The sequence below is a fragment of the Pistacia vera genome, unplaced genomic scaffold, assembly GCF_008641045.1.
Source record: "Pistacia vera cultivar Batoury unplaced genomic scaffold, PisVer_v2 Contig678, whole genome shotgun sequence".
NCBI classification, from domain to species: Eukaryota; Viridiplantae; Streptophyta; class Magnoliopsida; order Sapindales; family Anacardiaceae; genus Pistacia; species Pistacia vera.
The window spans coordinates 18,048-41,404 of record NW_022196532.1 but is presented as its reverse complement, the minus strand read 5'-3'; the positions used below and the strand labels follow the sequence as shown (position 1 = coordinate 41,404).

At 34.6% G+C, this 23,357-nt stretch overlaps 3 protein-coding genes across 3 annotated transcripts; 2 read left to right on the top strand and 1 right to left on the bottom strand.

The window, feature by feature from the left end:
• The first annotated feature begins 619 nt into the window (after window positions 1-619).
• LOC116113321 (O-acyltransferase WSD1-like) lies at window positions 620-11,807 on the top strand. Its single transcript, XM_031399479.1, has 5 exons — window positions 620-848; window positions 1,119-1,694; window positions 2,780-3,133; window positions 3,227-3,364; window positions 11,661-11,807. Exons 1-5 carry the CDS (start codon window positions 645-647, stop codon window positions 11,805-11,807), a joined length of 1,419 nt encoding a protein of 472 aa, XP_031255339.1. The 5' UTR covers window positions 620-644.
• Window positions 11,808-16,306: 4,499 nt separating this feature from the next.
• Window positions 16,307-17,056, top strand: LOC116113320 (O-acyltransferase WSD1-like). The gene is made up of 2 exons (XM_031399478.1): window positions 16,307-16,485; window positions 16,703-17,056. The coding sequence occupies exons 1-2, from the start codon at window positions 16,429-16,431 to the stop codon at window positions 17,054-17,056; spliced, it is 411 nt and encodes a 136-aa protein (XP_031255338.1). The 5' UTR covers window positions 16,307-16,428.
• Window positions 17,057-18,302: 1,246 nt separating this feature from the next.
• On the bottom strand, window positions 18,303-20,957 carry LOC116113311 (O-acyltransferase WSD1-like). Its single transcript, XM_031399466.1, has 5 exons — window positions 20,772-20,957; window positions 20,040-20,618; window positions 18,974-19,327; window positions 18,664-18,801; window positions 18,303-18,555 (listed from the first exon to the last, which is right to left on the bottom strand). Exons 1-5 carry the CDS (start codon window positions 20,940-20,942, stop codon window positions 18,391-18,393), a joined length of 1,407 nt encoding a protein of 468 aa, XP_031255326.1. The 5' UTR covers window positions 20,943-20,957; the 3' UTR covers window positions 18,303-18,390.
• Window positions 20,958-23,357: the final 2,400 nt, after the last annotated feature.

Genomic DNA, 23,357 nt, shown 5'->3' with positions numbered 1-23,357 from the left:
GCAACCGTGGTCAGCGAGTTCACAGTTTATTTTAAATAATTGAGTTTGTTTTTTAAATTTATTAACCCTAAAATTAATATAAACTAAATTAGGAGTGAAAAATATATTTAATAAAGTTTGGGTGGAAAAATATTATTCAACCTCATTCAAAATTATAAAGTCAACTAGTAAAAGGTATTATAGTCTTTTCGTAGCTTTAAACATGTCAAGTAATATATCTCACTAAAGGAATCTTATCGATGGGTGGGAAATTGTTTTTTTGAAACCTTTTGGGTAGAATTTAGTAATGTCTAACCTTGGGTGGGAACTTGTAATTCTCCCTATCACGTAACCCGAAAGGTTGTGCATTAATCATCAGTTCAAACAGACAACTAAAATGGTTAGATTTGAGACTCCGAGAAATTATGACCCATGGGGCAATTACTTGAAGTTGAAGACGCTTGGTCAAGAATAGTTATGGGCTTATGGCCTACTTCTGGATGAACTTTAATATGTAGAGAGTGAAATCAGAAGCCAGATATTGAATGCCCTTTATTGATTTTTATTTAGTGGTTGATGCCCTTATTTAACTGCTGTTGATATAAAGAGTCTTGTTGCTCAGTGGAAAAACATACAAGCTCAACACAAGAAACAAAAGCACAGCTATGGAGTCATTCAAGATAGTAGCTGCCGAAGAAGAACCAGTGCCTGTGCCTGTGAGCCCTATTGCGCAATATTTCAATAGCTCAGTGTTGTCCATTGTCGTTATTGGTGTTCTGGAAACAGAAGTGCCCATTGATGACTCCCAAACTATCCCATTGCTCAAAAATATGCTCCTCCCCATTAACCCGCGCTTTTCGTCCATCATGGTAATGCCTATATACGTGTGTGAGAGTTTATTATAGCTAATTTTCTATTATAAACTAAAAGGCCCCATTGCTCTCATTGTTAAATATTTGTTCTCCGAACAATAAATGACTCTTAAAGAATTTTATGCTTTGCCGTTGAAAGAAATATAGTTGTTTCTCTATTCTAGTCGAATCCTGATAACTCTTCATAAAGTGCTTTTGCTAAACAATTTATGAATTATGATTTATTGTTATCATACGTTGAAGTAGTGTGGAACACTTCTTAAACAGGTTGACAAAAATGGAGTTAAACAATGGAAGAAGGTTGAAGTGCAGCTGAAAGACCACGTAAAAGATCCTATTTTCCCAGCAGAAAAGACACCAGAATTTTACGAAAAATGCCAGCATGACTATATCTCAAAAATAGGCATAGAACCGCTTTCACAGCACCGACCTTTATGGGAAATTCACCTCTTTAAATACCCAACATGCAATGCAGCTGGTACTATAATGTTCAAGCTTCACCATGCACTTGGCGATGGCTTCTCTTTGATGGGAGCTCTTTTTTCATGTCTCCAAAGAGCCGACGATCCTTCTCTTCCAGTGACATTTCCTTCTGTCACAACGCAACCAATAATTTCGAGCAAAAATGGCGACAATGGCTTAATCAGGAATGTGCCTAAAATTGTGTCTTCAATATTTAATTCTACTACAGATTTTTGTCGGAGCCTGAAGAGCAGTCTGGTTAAAGATCGACAAACGCCTATACGATCAGGCAGCATCGGAGTGGGGTATGGACCAGTGAGCATATCAACAATAATATTCTCTCTTTATCAAATCAAGCAAATTAAGACAAAGCTTGGAGTGGTAAGTATATAAATGTATATAGCAAGTTTTTAGTACTTATCTGACTAAAATTTCAGTAAGATATATGCGAAAAGTTTGTTGATTGATGGTCAAAACTAAAACTCGAATAATCACTAAGCAGGAGGTAAATTATAGTTTTGATGATGTAGCTGAGGAGACATTTGTTTGCTGCCGCCTATCTTGAAAGTTTAACTGGCATAACTTTCAAGATAATAATTGTACGGTAGTTGGATGGCCGCATAATAATAGAGGGAGCGGAAACCTAATGGATTAATTTCTTTTTATAAAATAATATTCATATGTACAAACTCTTTCCTATAAATCTATATGACACAAGACAAATGAATGAATTTATATACAAAATAATTCAATAAATACTAATTAATATAGATAAATGATGTGACAATAGTTTGTATACAAGAGTTTATATAAGTAGTTTATATATGTAATACCACTCATATTTATATTCATATACAATATCATAAATAAGAAAAATATATAATAATTTGTAATGTATTTAAAATTGGGGTCATAAATGTATTTATTAATTATATCTTTAGAATAATACTGAAATTACATTAGGCATTAATATCAGCGGTTTCACTTCTTTTATGACAATTTTTCTTTCACGCTTATCCCACACATTACCCTACTTTTCCCTGTGCACAAACACATTATTAAATGATACTTTCCAAGGACCTTTTACTCTAAATGACTTCACTGAAAAGGCTCTTACCAATTGGGGTTGGGCCGTTGGGGATACTTATGATAATGTTCAATATATTACATTGAGGCCCATTCTAATGTCAAGTTTAATTAATTGAATTTTGATAGTTCATTCACATTTAGTAAATTACATGAACTTAAGAATAGTTTAGGAACCCAAAGTATCGTTCTCAGGACAGATGATATATAGCTTAAACCTTCAGCAAAATTAAATTTTCAATTTTAGTATATAAATACATCAATTTCATCTCTAAAATTTATTAACATTCCATTTTGGCTACAATCTTTTTCTCTTTACCCCTATTTTGTTTCATAATATGACTGCAAATTATATTTAATTTCCCTTACATATGACACAGTCGGTAAACGATGTTATTACTGGAGTAATCTTCTTGGGGACTCGGTTATACATGCAATCGGTTAGCCAGGAGTCAAGTAATATGGATTCTACAGCAGTTTTGATGCTAAACATCAGGATGTTAAGGAGTTACAGTTCAGTGAAGGAGATGCTTAAACCTGACTCCAAATCACCATGGGGAAACCATTTTGCAACTTTGCAAATGCCGATACCCAAGTTAACTGATGCTGAGCTTTCAAATCCCCTGGAATTCATCAAGAAAGCACATGAAATAATCAAGGGTAAGCGGAGTTCATTCGGTGTTTACCTCACTGCTAGGCTCCTGGACATGGTGAAGAAATTTAGAGGCCCTGAGGTATACATATGTTTAACTTAATTAATTTATTATTTATTCCCTCAAAGTACCATAAATTGCCAGATTAATGCTATATATATATTTGCATTGCAGGCAGCAGCTAAATATGTCTATCGCACACTCAACAACTCGAGCATGGCAATCACAAATATGATAGGGCCCGTCGAGAAAACGGCTTTGGCCAACCATCCAATTAACGGCTTGTACTTTATGGTGTTCGGCTCACCACAGGTACGCTCCTAATCAAAATATTAATGTGCCGTTTGCTCTATAAAAAAATGATATAAGACAGCTACTTCTAGAGCATTCATAATTATTAATAGGTAGAACGACATATTCCCACTTAAAGGTTTAGCGAAACGCCACTCCCCCATTTATTAAGTTTCAAAACGACACTTTTTCATTCACCGTTATGTTCTGTTAGAAAAATCCTTTCTAAAGAAGGGTAAGATAATCCTTTCTAAAGAAGGATAATCAATTTACTTTGAAGCCTCATAAATCAAAATTTAAAAATTGAAATTTTCCCTTTCATTTTTCTTTTCTTTTCCTTTCCTTCTCTTTCTTTCCTTCTGCCTTTTTGTCTTCTTATCTTTTCTTCGCCATCATCTCTTCCTTCTACGCTGGAGGTTGCTACATTGGCGTATCCTACAACCGCCACCTGGGCTGGTGGTGTTGCAACCTTCAGCCATGAGTCAGTCTCCTGTCGGCACCTGAGTCGGCCTCTTGTCGACACCGTAGTCGACCTCTCTCCCCGCCTTCAATGACTATGCCTGCCTCCATCACCAGCTCTTCATCGCCCCAAACCCGTTCTGCTTACCACTCTACCAAGCTTCCGCCTCAAAGACCTCATATCTCCTTAGAAGTTGCGCAACCTAACGACTACGAAAAGTCGCATCCAACCCCCTCGCCATTCGCCGCTACCTCCATCTACCCCATCGTCCCCCACCGATCGTTCCTCATCATCTTGCACCCATAGCCTTGCCTTTGCCGCTGCTATTTGGAGAAATTTGTGTTTGACAGTTGAAAGTGGATTGTTTTGTTGATTTTGTGGAGTTTGATTTGATTTTGAAGCGTTGTTTTTTATTTCTGCTTTGTGGAAGATTTGGATGATTTTCGCCATATCCAATCCCTTCACAGAGTTACCTTGCCAAGTCGCCCACCACCCGTTCGACAAAAAACCCTACCCAGCGCCTATTACGCGAGCCCCCAGCCTTCCTACGCGCACATGAGTACCCCTCCCCCATCCCCTGGCATGCGCGCATTTGAAAATTAGATTAAACCCAACTAAATTCATTTATTGGTAAAGGTATTAAAGAAAAAAAAAGTATATTTATCATTATTTTCTAGCAAGTTTAATATACGCCCTACACAAATTAACAAATTTAAATAGACAACACCTGAATAATTGAGGTGTCTTTAACAATGCACAGGTTATTAATCCAGAAAATGGAAAACTTTAAGATAACGTTTCTAGGTTAAGTTTTCCCTATTGATATTCATAATTTTATGGATCTATTTGATTATTTAAAGCAAAGCCCATTTTAAAATATCTATTTTTATATATATCTTGGAGTCCCAGATTCAGTTTTTAATGTGCTTGAAAATTTTAATGTGTTTGTTGGAAGTTGGTATATCTTGTATATTATGAGTTTGTGAAAAAAAATTGTATATAATTTTTTATTAAATTCCATTAAATTATTTTTAATAAAAAAATTGAAAGGATAAATTGGTAATTTAGTTCCCATGAATAGTTGAGGGTATATCAACAATTTTATATTTAATGAGTGGGTATATTGGTAATTGAATCTATTGACATTACATAAAATAATAAATGAATTATTAAGTCAAATAATAAGGGGTATTTTCATCTTTATAGCCAAATAGTAACAGATTTTCTAACAGAAGATAATGGTGGGTGGAAAAGTGTTGTTTTGGAACTTTTTTTGTTTATTTTTTGGGTAAGTAAGCTTTCATTAGAAAAAAGAAAAAGAATATACAAAAGGCCTATAAAAGGCGACCAGCCTACCTCAGGATAATCCCTTGGGTGAAGACCCAAAAAAAAGCCTTTACAAGGCTATGTATATACACTACCTCGGGACATACCCCGGGTTAGGAACATAACCAAAGAAAACTAAAACACAATGCCCAAATAGGAGAAAAAAAAAAAAAAAAAAAACCACCTTTACCCTCATAGCCCCCCTATGCTCGACAAAGAACCTCAATAACAAGTTTGTTCTAGAGTCCCACCACCACCAAGACCACAAAACCCAGAGTGATCACCCATAAAAAATAGACATCGGTAACCCCCAAATTTGCAAAAGGCTTCTATTTCCCGTGGTCTTTTTCATTTTCCTTAGCTCCACGACCCTATCCCTTACCACTAACCTAATGATATTGTGGATGGTTAGTGCATCTTTACACTCCCCTCCAAACACCCTATTGTTTCTTTCCCCCAAAATCCAATAGATAGTGGCATTGAAACACAACTTTGCCAATAAATACTTAAGCTTATTTCTCTTCCAATTTAAGGATAAGCCATGAATATAAGCATTCCAAGGCACCACCTTATAGCCCATAGAACTAATGGCAAGGGTCCGACTCCAAATAGACTTAGAGAAGGGTAAGAGAAAAAGAGATGATCCAAGGTTTCTTGGGCTGAATTACAAAAACAACAAGAGTTATGTGAAATGTCGTACCTCTCAAGCTTATCCTTTGTGTTGAGCTTCCCTTAAATAGCCATCCAAAGAATAATAGCATGTCTTGGAATGGATTTCGTGAACCACACAAGATGGGACCAATCAACCTTAGCTTTCCTCATCCTTATTTCATTCCATGCCGAACTAATAGAGAAACCATTGGTCATAGAAGGGATCCAAACAATTATATCCTCCCTCATGGTAGGATTGAAATTGACCAATCTTTTCATTTCCAATAACACCCAAGAGCTTGCAATCCACAATTTCCACTCACCTCGATCGCAAATCTCACTAACTCGAGCATCATTAGATAAATTGAATTCATAAATAATCCGAGGATGATATTTGAGGGCAAGCGGGCCAATATTGTGCCAATTATCATGCCAAAGCCGAATATGTCTCCCATCATCAACCTCACACTTGATTCTCAACCTAGCCTCACCTCTAAGCTTAAGGATGCTCCTCCAAGTCCAAGAGCAATCATGGGGAATGAGAATTTCCCAAATACTCTTGTTCTTAAATAGATAAGTTTTGATACAAGAGACCCATCCCGAAGAGGGATTAATTTGGACAATGTTCCAAATATGCCTCATCATAGCTGCCTTGTTTCATTCCTTAGTTCTCATAATGCCTAGACCCCCTTCTTCCTTTGGAACACATACATCTTCCTAAGCAATCTTTGCTTTAGTTTTCTTCAAATCCCCCACCTGAACCATAAGAAAGCCCTAAGGGAGGCCTTAATTTCCTTGTGCATTCTCGAGGGAAGGATGAAAATTGACGACCAAAAAACTTGGATGCTCCACAAAATAACTTTGATGAGAATGACTCATCCTGCATAAGACAAAAACTTGTTTCTCTAAGAATTAATCCTTGCAAGTATTTTGTCAATAAGAGCTTTGCAATCAACACACTTCAATTTACTTGTACTAAGAGGGACGCCCAAATACCAGATGGGGAAATTTCCTCCTCTAAAGTTGATAACCCACAAAATATTCTCTTTTTGCTTTTTTGAGACATCGGAACAAAACAAGTTGCTCTTACTAGAGTTAGCCTCCAACCCCGACCATTCCTTGAAAGTTCCCAAAGCTTGCTTAATTAACCTAATAGATAACATGTCCCCATTACAAAATATCATGAGATCATCTGCAAAGCAAAGATGTGTGATGTTTTCTACACTACACCTCAGGTGGAATTTGAAACTAGGATCCTTAGCTACTTTCCCAAGGATCCGAGAGAGAACTTCCATAACCATCACAAAAAGATACAGTGAGATTGGTTCCCCTTGCCTCAACCCTCTAGAGCTACCAAAAAAACCTCCCAACTCCCCATTGATGGCAATGGAAAACATAGGCGTTTTAATGTAAACCTCAATCCAGTAAACAACTTTAGGAGGGAAACCATACCTCTTAGGGGTCGTTTGGATCGGGGGCAAATAAGATAACGGGGGTAATCTTTGTTTATTTTGTAAGATTCTTGTGTTTGGTTTGCAAGTAATAAAATATTACAAGAATCTTTTATTGCAAATAGTAGTTACTATTGGTAATGTAGGGGGTAATCTTATTACCTTGCTAGGGGGTGTTATTAAAACATTACCGAGGTAATATGATATTTCTATCCATTTTGCCCTTAATTAAAAACCATTTTAGACACAATTGGCCTTAAATGTCTACCAAATAATAATTACCTAACCCCCCTACATTTGAGAAATTAGCTAAAACACCCCAACCATAAAAAAAGTTTAAAAGTTAACAAAATACCCCCAGCCATCCAAGACCACCGCCCATCGTGACTCACCACCACTAGCCATCAAAATTAGTAGCCGTAATGGTGCACGATCGGCAGGATCTGACCGGTTGTGCACCAGTAAGGCCTTTTTCGGCCATGGATTATAGATCCATGGAAAAAAAACGACCAGATTTGGCGTTTCTATGGCCATGAAATGGCATAACCAAAGATCTGGCCTTTTCACGACCAGATCTGTGGTCGTGAAATGGCCACATCTTTGGCCGTGAAATGAAAATAGATTTGGCTGTTTTTCTGCCATAGATTTGTGATCCATAGCCATTTCCAGCTTTGCCGATGCACGACCAACCATATACGGCCAATCGTGCGCCATTTCGTCGACTGTCAGTGGCGGTCGGCGGTGGTGGCGGGTTGTCGATAGTGGCTTGGGGTGGATGGGGGTTATTTTGCTACAAATTAAAGTTTTATATGACTGAGGTGTTTTAGTAAAATTTCTAATGTAGGGGTTTAAAAAAAATTATTCAAAATAATAATAATAAAAAATACTGTTATATTAATATTTAAAAAGGAGGGCAATTTAGTAATCTATATAACATACCCACCCATTTATCCTCCCAACCAAACATATTATTCACCAATTTATTTGAACCAACCAAACACATCTTTTAAACATTCACAGTAATCTTCAAGGTGATCTTCTTTTCTGTTAATATATTATATACCTATAATAAAACATTATATGATCCAAATGGTCCCTTAAGGATTTCGATGATGAAGTCCCAATTCACCGAGTCGTAAGCTTTCATCAGATCAACTTTCAAGGCACATTTCTTACTCTTGGCTGATTTCCTCCCATTGTGGTGCACCAACTCTTGGTATATAAGAATGTTATCTCCAATCTTCCTACCTTTAACAAAAGCAGCTTGGGCTCGATCAACAAAGCTTGGGAGTGCATCCTTGATTGTATTTGCAATAATCTTCGAGATGCATTTATAGATTATGTTGCAACAAGAAATTGGTCTAAAGTCATGACAAGTGGATGAGTTTTCACATTTCCGCATGAGGGCTATAATGGTACAATTAATTTCATTTAGGATCTTCCCAAATCTAAAAAAATCTTGGATAGCCTCTATAACATCCTCTCCCACTACGCTCCAAGCTCGTTTAAAAAAGTGGGCATCATACCATCGAGGCCGTATGCTTTATCATTACCAAGCTCAAAAAAAGTTTTCTTAATCTCTTCCCTAGTTACTTCAACTTCCATAAACATCTTTTCTTCATCCCTTATATAAGGAGCTATAAGCTCTTCAAGGCTTTCAAAATTTGTTTTAGGCTCCTTCTCTTGAAAGAGATTTTGGTAGAACGCCATAAACTCCTTGATTCTAGCATTGGCCCTAGTCACATAACCATTCTCAAGAACCAAAGAGGAATTTTTTTCCCTATTTCTTTTCCCATTGATGGTTTTAAAGGAGAATGCCATGTTTTGGTCTCCTTCCTTAAGCCAATTAACCCTCGCCTTTTGTTTAGCAAGGCTCTCTTCCGCCAAGCTCAACATTTTAAAACGAAGAGCTTTACCATTCTCCTCATCAATAAGGTTTCTATTAAAAGGATCAATGGCTAATTTGTCTTGAACTTCCAAGAGTGATTCCCTAGCCTCCTTAACTCTCTCCGAGATACACCAATATTCTTTACGATTAAGTACCCTAATTAAGTTCTCCTTTAAGTTTCTTAAGTTTCGTCACTAGCTGGTACATGGGGTTGCCATCCACATTTTCTCTCCAAACCAACTCTACAATTTCCAAGAATCTAGTGTCATGGGCCCAAAAATTGAAGAACTTAAAAGGGGCTTTCCTAACCTCTCTTGGAGTACCACAATCAACCTTGGTTAGACTATGGTTGGAAATAGGGGTGAGCATGGGTAGCGGGTAGAATTAGAACCTACTTGGAATTGACAATGTGTGGGTAGGTTCTGATTCCATTTTATTAGAACGGACACTATGCAGTTCCAGTTTCGGTTCTTACAGGTTTCAGAACTGGAACCAGAACCAGAACCGGGTAAAAGAACTTGAAGCGGGTACCCGGCTTGGAACCTGGTTGGAATCTGTTTGTGCTTTGGTTTTGATTAAGAAATTTTACGTGAATTATAATGAATTGATTGAATTCAAGTGTTAGAGGATTTATGAGTCACATTGGACACAAATGAATGAGTTATCAAAAGTTCAAAACTACTAAATGTAGGTTTTCTTAAATTGCTAAGGGTATATTTGTAAACTTTTAAGGTATTTTTGTCATTTTTTAAAATAATAGGGGGTAATTGATATTTTTATAGGGTACCTGGGTAAGGAACGAAACTTGAAATTCAGGTTTCGGTTCCTTGAATTTAAGAACTAGAACTAACAGGTTCCGATTCTGGTTCCTTTTTTTGTGAACCTGCACTGTGGGGTTCCCGTTCCCCCGAAAAATGCAGGTTACCTGGAATCGCTCACCCCTAGTCGGAAACACCTGGGGGGTGGAAAAAAGCTCCCGAATTAGGAAAAGAAAAGGCCTATAATGGGTGGGAAAGGTCGTTTTGCCAAACCTTGTGTGGGAAAATGTCTTTCTCCCTTATTTTTATTATTTTTCTTCTTGGTATCCTAATTAATATTCACTCTATATATTAATTACAAAACACAGACTTGTAATCAATATATAGAGTGCCAAACCTTGGGTGGGAAGGTGTCGTTCTACCTTATTATTATTATTTTTCTTCTTGGTATCCTTATTAATATTCACTCTATATATTAATTAAAAAATACATACTTGTAATCAATATATAGAGTGCCAAACCTTGGGTGGGAAATGTGTCCTTATTAATATTCACTCTATCTCTTAATTACAAAATACATACTTGTAATTAATATATATGGTGTGTTTGGTTGGAGGTAATGTTTGATTACTAAGGTAATGTCATCTCATATTACTTGATTACCACGTTTGGTTGTCAAGTAATATAAGATTCTGGTAATCTTTCCAAACCAATAGTAGTAATTTGATTATCTACATTTTCTTAGGTATTTTAAGATTACTTGGTAATTTTATTTTTATTACAATTTTATCCCTTATTAATAAAATTTTGGACAATAATGCCCTTGTTTTAAAAACAATTTACATTAATCTGCCATTACAATTTTACCCCTGTTTAATTAAGTTTTTGGACAATAATGCCCTTACATTTAAAACAAATTGTAGACTACCACCGCCACCCAACCACCACTACCGGCAGTTGACCAACCACCACTACCGGCAGTTGACCAACCACCATCGATTGAGTTGCCACTGGGAGTTGCCGATATGGTCGTTTCTGGCCATATTGATGGTCGTAGATCTTGCTGGAAAGGGCCAGATCTATTTTGTCAATTTCCGGTAGATCAATGGATCTGGCCGTTAACAGCCAGATCTAGGCCATGTTTGTTAACGGCCAGATCTACGACCATCTGGTCGTTTTTGGCCATCAATATGGCCGGAAATGATTATATTGGTGACTCCTGGTGATTTTTAGTGACTTTCGGTGGTGGTGGCCGGCGGCTGGCAGTGACTTAGGGTGGGTGGGGGTGATTTTGTTACAAATTAAAGTTTTATATAAGCTGGGGCATTTTAACTAAATATGGAATGTTGGGGGTTAAAAAAAAATTTAAAAATTAATAATAAAAATAATATTATATTAATATTTAAAAATGAGGGCAATTAAGTAATTTATATAACATACCCACCAATTTATTCCAACTAACCAAATACATTTCCCTAAAGATTCCTAATAATCTTTAAGGTAATTTAATTTTTTATTAATATAACATTCTCAATAATCTAACATTTCTTAAACCAAACACACTCTATAGAGTGAATTGTTCGTAAAACAAAAGATGGTTAATTTTGTCAGGCATGCCGTATCAAAGGCTCTACTTTTGACATGAATTAATTCATCGTGCATAATTAAATATGAAAAATTCTAAAATTATACAAATCTACTGCCACTTATAAAGATTGAGTTCAATTTCCAGCAAAAATGAGTTGAAGTTGAATTGAATAACTTGTTTGTGATGGTGTTGCAGAGTCTTGTAATAACGTTGGTGAGCTACATGGGGCAGCTGAGGATTGCTATAGGATCAGAAGATGGGTTCATAGATTCCCAAAAGCTGAAGTCATGCATGGAGAATGCCTTCGACATGATACTCAAAGGTCAAAGCTGTTTGAGCTGAAACGTCTTGAACCACTAAATTCTGAATAGTGGCGTACACTCCAAATGTTAATTGTTATTGGAGCTCATCAAATTAAGGATGGTCCTAGCTATATAATAGTTTTCTCTAGAGACTACATATATCTACTTTCATAAGTCTCAAAACCTAAATTATATGTAAAATGTTAGTTTGAATCGTTCTTGTACTGTGTGAACACTGGGGCGAAGGCCAGCAATTACTGGTTATATTAATTAATGTTTGATCATTTGATTTGACTATATTACTGAGTTGTTTGATATTCAGATGATATCTCCTATTTGTTTAAATCGTTCTTGTACTGTGTGAATACTTGAGTCTATTATGCATGACTTGTTCACCTTTAATATACTGGCAACTTGAGTAAGGTATAGTGCCATGCCATGGTCATAATCACCAGAATACACCAATGATTAAAATTTGTTGATGGGGAAATCAGTTAACTCTTATGTAGCAAGACTTTTGTTTGTGAATGTGAGTGGAGATATGGGTCATTTCAACAACAACTTATATTAATACAACTGTACACACTAAATATCTCAACGGTATTTTGCATTGCTGTACATCAGCCTATTTGTTGGAATTGCCGACGAAATCAATTAAAACTTTGACAAAGTGTTAGAGAATTATCTAAACGGCATTCCGCCGACAATTCTGACCTCAGAATGATAAATGCCAAAGCCAACCAAAAAAGAAATACACTGGTCATTGAATGTAACATTATCTTTATCTCTTTCTCATTACAGATATATGTCAGAATATATATAATTAATTCTTTATTATTACATGGTTATTTTCTAATTAGGTAAAAGTTGACGCCAGAGGCAATTTTTATTTTTGTCAGGATTTGTTTTCGCTATTTTTTGTGTACAACTAATTAAAAGCTCAAGTCTCCTTAAAGGTAAAAACCAGGTATTAGGGAACACTATTCTCTGGAATCTCATGACACAAACATACTATACAATAAACTAATTAAAATATAGTTTTTGTTCTTCAAATATTTAATAGATGATCTCGACTCAAATTAATTAGTTCTTGAGATTATAATTGCTTCAGTTTTTTTTTTTTTTTTTAGATACTACGTATTAAACCAATACTTTCTCTGTGAGTAAATGACTTTTTTTCACCCAAAAATGGTTTAATGACACCTTTTTACCAATATTTTTAAAATACTATTTTACTATTCAGACGTTATGTTCTATTAATAATTTTCGTTAATTCATTGTAAAGACAAAAATGCCTTTTATTATCTGAATTAATTTTTTTTTATGCCATATTTATCAATGAGTCAATTACTAATATACCTACTTTTTAAATATGAGGGTGCGTTTGTTTCCCTATTTTTGCCATATCCTATTCCTATCATTTCCAAAATAAGCATTTGTTTCTCTATTCTGAAAATACTATTATGTTTTATTCAATTATTTTTAAACCCCCTAAGTTTGTTAATTTAACTAAACACCCAAAAAAAAGTTTAGAAATTGACAAAAGCACCCCCACCCACCCACATTTACTAGATTTCGGTCACCCTCCGATGGTGGTGGCCGGTTGTCAGTATTTAATGGGTGGGTGAAAGTGTTTTTGTTAATTTTTAATATTTTATTATAGGGGTGTTTAGTAAATTAACAAACCTAAGAAGGTGTTTTTGTTATTTTTCAAATCATACCTCGTAATAACTACCAACTCTTACTTTTTTTCAAAAATAATATCCAAAATACTAAAACAAAGGCACCCGAATTTTTTTATATGCCCCCATATAATGTGAATTACCAATTTATACCTCTAGTTTTTTATTAAAAATAATGTTAATATAAAATATAAAATATGAAATTTTTTCTTTTCTTTTCTTTTCTTTTTCGTTTTCTTCCATCGCCTCTCCTCTTCTTCTCGTTCTTCGTTACTTTCTTCTTACTTTCATTTACATTTTCTTCTCTTTTTCTTATATCAGTTCTTCTCATTTTCTTTTTAATTTTTTTAATCACTTTCTTCTCAGTTCTTCAGCCCCTACCCAAGTTTAGTTCTCCTGCTCATTGCCACAACAAGGGCTATGGTAGCATAGTTGTTTGCCTCTCTAACCAAAATTCTTCGAACCGAACTTCCTGACAAGATTTTACCTATAATGATGAAACAAGATTAGAAAAGCAAATGGGTTTAATTTTTATTTATTTGAAAGAAATTAAGACAAAAAAATGGGAATTAGTGAGAAGAAAGTGTTGGCAACGAAGAGATAATTTCCACAGAAAGTGAGAAGATTTTTTTAGTGGGTTGAGCTTGAGCCAATTTTGTTTCAGACCGTTAAAACACTAGAAAATGCCATAGCCCTTGTTGTGAGGATGAGCAGGATAAGTAAACTTGGGTAGGGGTAGATTTGATCACTTTCTTCTCAGGAGAGATTTGAGATTTGATTAAACATTTTAGATTTTTTTATTCACTTTTTCATTCAGATTTGATTAATTTGTTTAATCACTTTACAAAGAAAATACGTGGCAACCATTAACCCTATAATTATCCAAACTTCAATTTTAAATTTTAATTTTTGTATGCAAAATATTAATCGACCATCATGCCCTTATTTATAACAAACTTTTGACCATCTTATCCTTCTTCACAATAAAATTTATTAATGGAATTGTGCTTTGACTAATAAAATGGTATTTTAAAAGTTCGTGGGTGAGAAAGTGTCATTAAACTATTATTTGGATAGGAAAAAGTCCTATACTCCTTATCTCTTTTACTAAAAATGTTTATGGTGAAGTGGCTCAATATAAAGGTAAGGTTTGACTGGATGTATAGAACTTCTGCCAAAGTGCCAAACCTAGCTTCAGAATAAATTATTAATATAGAGTTGAGTATAGGACTTTTTCCCACCTAAGGTTTGTCTTAATGACACTTTTTCACACTGAAAGTTTTAAAATACCAATTTACTACTTAAAGTTTATATTCGGTTTACTATCCAAAATACACTTTCTAATTCGGTTGCGAACGGAGAATGAAATCGGTCTAAACTATTGGNCTTATCCTTCTTCACAATAAAATTTATTAATGGAATTGTGCTTTGACTAATAAAATGGTATTTTAAAAGTTCGTGGGTGAGAAAGTGTCATTAAACTATTATTTGGATAGGAAAAAGTCCTATACTCCTTATCTCTTTTACTAAAAATGTTTATGGTGAAGTGGATCAATATAAAGGTAAGGTTTGACTGGATGTATAGAACTTCTGCCAAAGTGCCAAACCTAGCTTCAGAATAAATTATTAATATAGAGTTGAGTATAGGACTTTTTCCCACCTAAGGTTTGTCTTAATGACACTTTTTCACACTGAAAGTTTTAAAATACCAATTTACTACTTAAAGTTTATATTCGGTTTACTATCCAAAATACACTTTCTAATTCGGTTGCGAACGGAGAATGAAATCGGTCTAAACTATTGGGGCTTTTGAAGAGGGGATGCCAATGAGTCTTTTGGTGGTTGAGATTAGTCAGAATCTGACTTGGGAGGGGTGGCTATGTATTTCACAAATTGCTCGATTTTTGGCAATTGGTAGGGTCGGCGGGAGCAAGGTTTGAGTAGTGATGAAAAATGGTGGTGGTGTAGGGTCGTAACGATACCGAAATCAGCCGGCGATTGGTCAGAAAATAAACTTTGGGTAGTAAATTGTTATTTTAAAATTTTTTAGGTGGGAAAGTGTTATTAAATCAAATCTTGGGTGGAAAAAGGTCGTTTTCTCATGTAGAGTTAGAAAAAAAAAACCTAATTTAGGGTTTGGTTGTCTGTCCGGGTAAATTATTCCCGAGTATCAACCATTGGGCAACTCTCCCTTTAATATGTACACTTTTCAGATGACTTATCACCTCCTCCCACCATCACACTTATAATTTGCCACTTGGAAATTCCCATTTATAAATTATAAAATGAAGAGAGTAATTAATCAGCCACATAATCGACAGACTGTCCACATAATTAAATTTCAATTACCAATTTGATCAGAACAAAATTAATTATAAAATTTTGAGAATTGGGCTGAAGTAAGTATTAAAATTGCTAGTTGTAAATTGAGATGAAATTTGCAAGACCACGCAGTATTGTAACCTTATAATAAGAAAAATCAAATCAGTGATCCAACTGCACATGTAGGGCAGCTTCTAGCAAACCATGTTTCGATCAAGTTAATTATGCTGCCCATCGCTGTTAATTTATATATTCTATTGTTTTAGCCATGCTTAAATAATTGGTCATAATATTTTTTATTTTTATTTTTTTTAAATCGAATTCATTTCGTAGTGATTTTTTTTATTTATATATTCAAATCATAATTGATAATCCTAGCAAACTTCCAAGATTTGTGAGACAACAAAGCATGGCCAAAGCATATTGGCATTGATGTTATTCTTTTTGACGCTTACGTGTACACACACAATTAGGATTATATAAACAGTAGAGTGTCTGTGGTTAGTAGCTGAGAGATAGGCTCAAATAAGCAAAACTACATTGGATGAGCTGAAAGAACCTGTAAGCCCCACGGGACAATACTTGAACAGCTCAGCTCTTTCGTTATCTGTTCTTTGTTTTCTTGAATCTGAAGTACCAATTGATGATTCTCAAACTATGTCCTCACTCAAGGATGTTTTTCTTCCCATCAACTCACGTTTCTCCTCTGTCATGGTACGTAATCTCTTCGTTATCTCCTGTCTGTTTCTATGTAGAGTTATTAATTGAACTATATTGAAAACAACTTTCTGCTTTCCATTCAATACCACCACCATGCATCATGCATATATATTAATTCACCTTTTTTAATACATATATACAAGCAACAAACCCTATGATTTTCCCTTTTTGTGTATATGGTGTTAATTAACGGGTGGAAATTTATCAACAGGTTGTAGACGAAAATGGACAGAAACAATGGAAGAGAGTGGAAGTTACACTGGAAGACCATGTAAACGTGCCTATATTCCCCTCTGGACTTTCACCGGAATCTTATGACAACTATCTTGATGAATATATTTCCAAAATAGGAATGGAAGAGTTCGCAAAATCTCGACCTTTATGGGAAATTCATATATTCAAATACCCTACTACCACTGCACCCGGTGTTTTAATATTCAAACTTCACCATTCGCTTGGTGATGGCTTCTCTTTAATGAGAGCTCTTCTTTCATGTTTACAAAGAGCTGATGATCCTTCTCTTCCTTTTGTTAGAGTTGTCGACTACTTCAGCATTAATGAGTAACGGAGACACACTCGGAGGTTTCGCTTAAGTTGGCCGATTACGTTGCTTGATTCACGGGATTTGATCTCATTATCATTTATTGTTTTACTGGCTATTATCAGACTTTTGTCTGTTACTTTTATTTGCTTGGTTGTTTGTTTTTTGTAGTTAATGTTTTTCATTATTATGGGATACGCATGTTTCCCAAGTTGTACGGAATTGCCTATGTGTAACCATGAGTTGTTTTGGAAGGGGGAAGAGTTTTTTGCAAACACTTGTTTGGTCTTCTCAATACCGTGAATTGAGAGTGGGTTGGTTCTGCACCGTGAGCAGAGCACACAGGTACTGATACATATCATCGACTTGTCCAATTTCATTCATAAACATGCTATTATATCAAAGGGATTATTCAATTATATTTTGTTTTGACGTGTTTCATTATGTGACGATGTGACAAGCACGCCTAGTTAGGACCCAGCATTGATTTAAGTTTCACCAGGCTGATTGTCAGCCTTATATTTAGTTTGGTTCTATCATATGTGTTACCGTTTTGTTTCTTTCGAAGTGATACAAAATAGCACTTTTTTATTTTATCTTTTATAGAAGAGACTCGATGATATATACAATATTGTTGTCACCTCACTCAACAAATTAATAAATTCGCAAATCACAGTTGGGATCTTTTTTCTTACAAAGTCTTAATTTTAGATATTATATCATAATTATTCTATCGTATTAATGAGGAATTGATAATAAATGACAGCTTTCTTCGAATAAACCCCGTACTTTAACGGATCAGGAAGCTTATTTTTAAGATAATGCACATAAGAGAAGAATGGATCGATTATTTATTCTAATTTCTAGAATAATTCAGAACATTTACGACAACTACCAAAGTAATACAAGAATAAAGCTCTTATAATTTACTGATACAAATTAAATACACAACACCACTATCTATATCATACATGAATAATAATATACTTATAAAGACTATACAAAGTATTTCATTTAGAGTGATATACCAAATTATGATTAGATGAATTTATATAAAAATCAACTTAATAAATATATATTAAATAACAGTGAATAATTTTTACATCAACTCATTTAATTATATTTTGACACATCACTTTGTATGAAAAACTTTCCATAGAAATTTTGTAAGTGTTATATTATTTTTCATACTTGTGTACAATATTCCCAAAAACATCCAACAAAAAAAAAAAAAAAAAATAATAAATAAGAAGGAAACATTATTAATGTGTATTAGTATTTTAGCAAAACCACCGAGCACCGATTAATCTCCATAATACTTTAGTTTGAAACTATTCATAATTAAAAAGCACTTTGTGTCATGCTCTTGCTTGTTGAGGAGCAATTCCACAGGCAGCTGTATGTATCATCTGAAAAGCATTTTCTATGCAAGACTTCAACTTGTGGGCGTCGACGAATCCTTTTTCTGCTCCCACAGCAACCCGAAGCTTTCCCATATAACTTACTATTGTTATGCAAAGACTCTGTAATTAATCCAATCCATTGAAGCACGTTACTTCCAAGATGATAAAGGGGACGACAACCAAATTAAAGTGGCTAATTATACTTGTAAATTAATGAAAAATAAGTACCTGAGGTGCCCCAGCCACCGTGAAGTACAAACCTTTAACCGGATGATTAGCCAAAACCATCTTTTCCGTTGGACCGATGAGGTTTGAGATTCCCACAGTCGAGTTCTTTAAAGTGGTATGAATATATCTAGCAGCTGCCTGTAGCACAAAATATGCCCAGGAAACAATATTCCTTCAAAATTAGTGTACATCTTCCGGTGCCTACTTACTTGTTATACTTTTAATAATTTCTTGTTATAAATGATTGAAAAAATTTCAAATATATGATTATTTAGAACACTGGAAACTCATTATATATGTTTAGACGTACCTCAGGGCCTCTAAATTTCTTTAAAAACTCCAGAAGTTGACCAGTGAGGAAAACAGCTAAGGAGCTTTTCTTGTCATTCATAACTTGCTGTGTTTTGGAGACAAAATCCAATGGATTTGAAGATATAGCATCAGTTAACTGAGGTATAGGTACATGTAAGAAGGCAAAACGATTCCCCCACGGCGTCTTGGCGCTAGGCATAGCCATTTCCTTCACTGACTCGTAACTTCGAAACACCCTGGTATTAAGCAGCACCAGCGCGGTAGTCTGCGCTTTGCACGAGTCCTGGCTCATTTCTTGCATATATAACCGCATTCCCAAGAAGATTATTCCCACAGCGACATCGTTAATCGTCTGTAATAATATCAGTGAGAGAAAATTCATTGAAAAACTAAAAATATCATAAACACAGGAAGAAAATTAAACAGCTCGAGTAATTAATTTGAATTGCATTATTGTTCCTTCTTTACTTTATTCATAAATTCATAGGCCGTTTTTCCGAAATAGACAAGACCTTCATGCATGACTTAATGGAAGTTTAACATTTAGAGTTACGGCTGGAATGGGAACACAACCAATCGTAGGTTTCAATGCCACATCACTCCCTCAACCCATAACTTATGATTCCCCCACTTAGTAGGTTGCAGTAATCTTTACTCGTTAGGCCCCTAGCTGAATAACATTTTATTAAGTTGTTGAAAAAGTTAATTAGTAAGCAACTTCCAACTATCCAAAATATTATAAACTTAAGTTGTTGATAGGTAAGCAAGTCAACTTTCAGCATACTTTTTTATAATTTAAGTGTTACTTAAATTATATCATTATTCAAAGTGAAACATTTCAAAAAAAAAAAAAAAAAATGATGATCGATTTATGGAATATCGCTGTCCAAATTTCCACTCATTTGAACGCTTATTTAAGATTTTCATGCTGACCATTACTACGACTATGATAAGAATTCATGTTGACCGTTACTCCTATCTGATTAAGATATTTTTAATTAAATTATTATTAATTAAAATGATATTTTGTTTAGCTAGTTTATGCAGCAAGAACCGAACCATACCGCTCCATTGTTGGCCTTAATCTGCTTGATGCGATCAAGAGAGAAAGTCATTGCTGCTATGGCGATTGGCCGAAACTCAACTCCAACGTCACCAGATCGTAACGGAGTTTGATCATCTTCAACCAGAGTACTTTTGAATATGCTCCAACAAAAATCTGTTACAGTCTTAGAAACCAAAGAAAAAATCTTTGGCACACTCCTCAATATTTTGTGATTACAGTCACCATTCCTGTTGGAGGTTAACTGAACAGAAGGCAATGTCAATGGAAGAGAAGGATTATCAGCCCTCTGTAAACATGAAAGGAGGGCTCCTATTAAAGAGAAGCCATCACCAAGGGCATGGTGGAGCTTGAATATTATAACACCGGCCGCGCTGCTGGTAGGGTATTTGATTATATGGATTTCCCATAAAGGTCGGGATTTCGGAAGCTCTTCCATTACTATTTTGGCGAAATAGTCATCAAGATGTTTATCATAAGATTCCGCTGAAAGTCCAGAGGGGAAAATGGGCACGTTTACGTGGTCTTTGATCTCCACTTCAACCCGCTTCCATTGTTTCTCTCCGTTTTTATCTACAATCTGTTGATCAATTATCATATATAATACATAATAAGCTCATATAATACCATAATAACAAGTAATTTATATGATATATGAAGGACAAGTGCTTGAATATATATAATGGCACGCAATAGAACAATTAATTTCAGTAGCAAATCAGTGGCGTATTACCATGATGGAGGAGAAACGTGAGTTGATGGAGAGAAACACATCCTTGATCAACGGCATAAATGGTAAATCATCAATTGGCACTTCAAATTCCAGAAAAGCATAAACACTAAGCGAAAGAGCTGAGCTGTTCAAGTATTGACCCGTAGGACTTACAGGTTCTCTCAGCTCCATTTCTAATTTTTCTTTCTTTGAGTAGTGAATACTTGTGACTCCATATATATAATAATCAGAGTCCCAAGTTGATACGAATGCATTTAAACAGTTTGTTGTGTTAATCATCTATTATACACTCAAAAAATCTATCTTTTCGTTTGTCAACCACAACTTGGAACTGTTTAATTTGGTAGGTGCACGTATAAAAATATTATTGAAGGCCACATGACCAAGAACAACTTGAACAGAAAAAAGTCGTATTGCATTTATGGGGATAACGCGGTTCAAAGAAAGACCAACAACCCATTTCCACATCTTCACCTAACTGTTACTGCATTTATTTGTTTCTTTCGATTGTTATAAACCCTGAACCAAACCGAAGAAGCTGCTAGGTCCCGATCGAACCGGTCCGGGTTTTAATACAGAGGACAAAACAATTATATATATATATATATGTCAATTGATTGGTCATACATCTTGGATTATTAATGTAATTGTAATTAGTTGATTAATTTGGTTTAATTAGTTTTTAGTTAGTTAGAATTCAGTTGGTTAGTTGTTAAATGATGTGGTTAGTTAGCCTAACTATGGTTTACTGGTTTACTTGACCATAGTTACTGAGTTTAATAAAGTTTGTATATAGCTGTAATAAACATTTGTATTAACTAAGCTTTTTAGCTGAAGTAATAAAGTCGTCTTCTTCTTCTCTGAAACAAAATCAAACATGGTATCTTTCCAGCTCATGTCACAGTGCATCTTCAAGCCTTTTGTGATTCTGATTGGGCTTCTTGCCTTATGACACGTAAATCAGTAACTGGATTCTGTATTTTTTTGGGCAATTCTTTGCTGTCCTGGAAATCTAAACGACGAGTTACAGTGTCTAGATCTTCCTCTGAAGCTAAATATCATGCCATGTTCCATGGTTTGTGAACTTATTTGGCTTACTCAGCTTCTAATTGATCTTGGTTTTTCGCTGCAGCTGCCCATTCCTCTTGGATGTGATAATCAGTCAGCCATTTACATTTCCTCTAATCCTATTTTCCATGAATGTACGAAACACATTGACATTGATTGTCACATTGTTCGTACAAAGATTAAAGAAGGATTGGTGCATCCTATTCATGTTCCCACACAAGAGCAGCCTATTGATTTATTTACTAAGGCTGTTCGTACTACTCTTCATCGCCATTTATTGTCCAAGTTGGGGGTGCTGGATATTCATCACCCACCAACTTGAGGGGGGTCTTGGATTATTAATGTAATTGTAATTTGTTGATAAGTTGGTTTAATTAGTTTTTAGTTAGTTAGAATTCAGTTGGTTAGTTGTTAACTGCTGTGGTTAGTTAGCCTAACTATGGTTTACTGGTTTACTTGACCATAGTTACTGAGTTTACTAAAGTTTGTATTTAGCTGTAATAAACATTTGCATTAACTAAGCTTTTGAGCTAAAGTAATAAAGTCGTTTTCTTCTTCTCTGGAACAAAATCAAACAATACATGTGTAAACACTACGAACAAAAACCATGGTTCTTGACTTATTGTTAATAATGCCCCAAAAAACAGATCTTGCACAAAGAGTAACTGGGATGAATTAATAATGAATACTATTCAAATTATTTACTTAGATATTATATTATATGGTTGCCTTCATCAGGAAAAATGTTTCTAGAGAAAAAAAANTATATATATATATATATATTAAATTGCTGTCAATCCTACCATTAAGGCCGGCCAAAGCCCAAAACATTGGACTTGGTCACATTATCTAAATTATTTTAGTCATTATAAATTTATAGATTTGATAGAGTTTTTAATGTTCATTGACTTCTTATTTAAGGTCAATTCAAAGATAAGAGTGCGTTTATATATATATATATATATATGGTTTCGTACTTGCTTTTCTTTTTACATATAATATTTTCTAATTTAATAATATATAGGTAATATATAAACTGGGTTGACATTATTTTTTATTGTTATAACATTGTCCTTTTAACTTCATTTTTTCTATTATAAATTTTTAACTCTATTACCAATTTGTGTGATTATATCAATTTACATAAAAAATTATACATATATGTAGATTTATTTCTATCAAAATATAGATGTTAATGCTTGATTTTGACACCAACGACTCGCACGAGCAAAGTGTTAAACAACTCTTAGAAATTACATATGAATAATTATAATAAGCTAATCCAAAGATCGAATAATAAATGAAAAATAATTTTTAAAGTAGTTCGGATGCTTAAAGTGAATCCTACATCCACTGTTATTTTATATATGAGAGATTATAGGAGGTCGCATATAGGAAACAGCAAACAAATTTATAATAACTAAATATGCAGATTGAATATTAAGTCAGTCTCTTTCTCTTAGGTTGTCTTTGCTTTGAAAATAAAGATACAATTAGAATGTGGGTTCTGTATCAGAA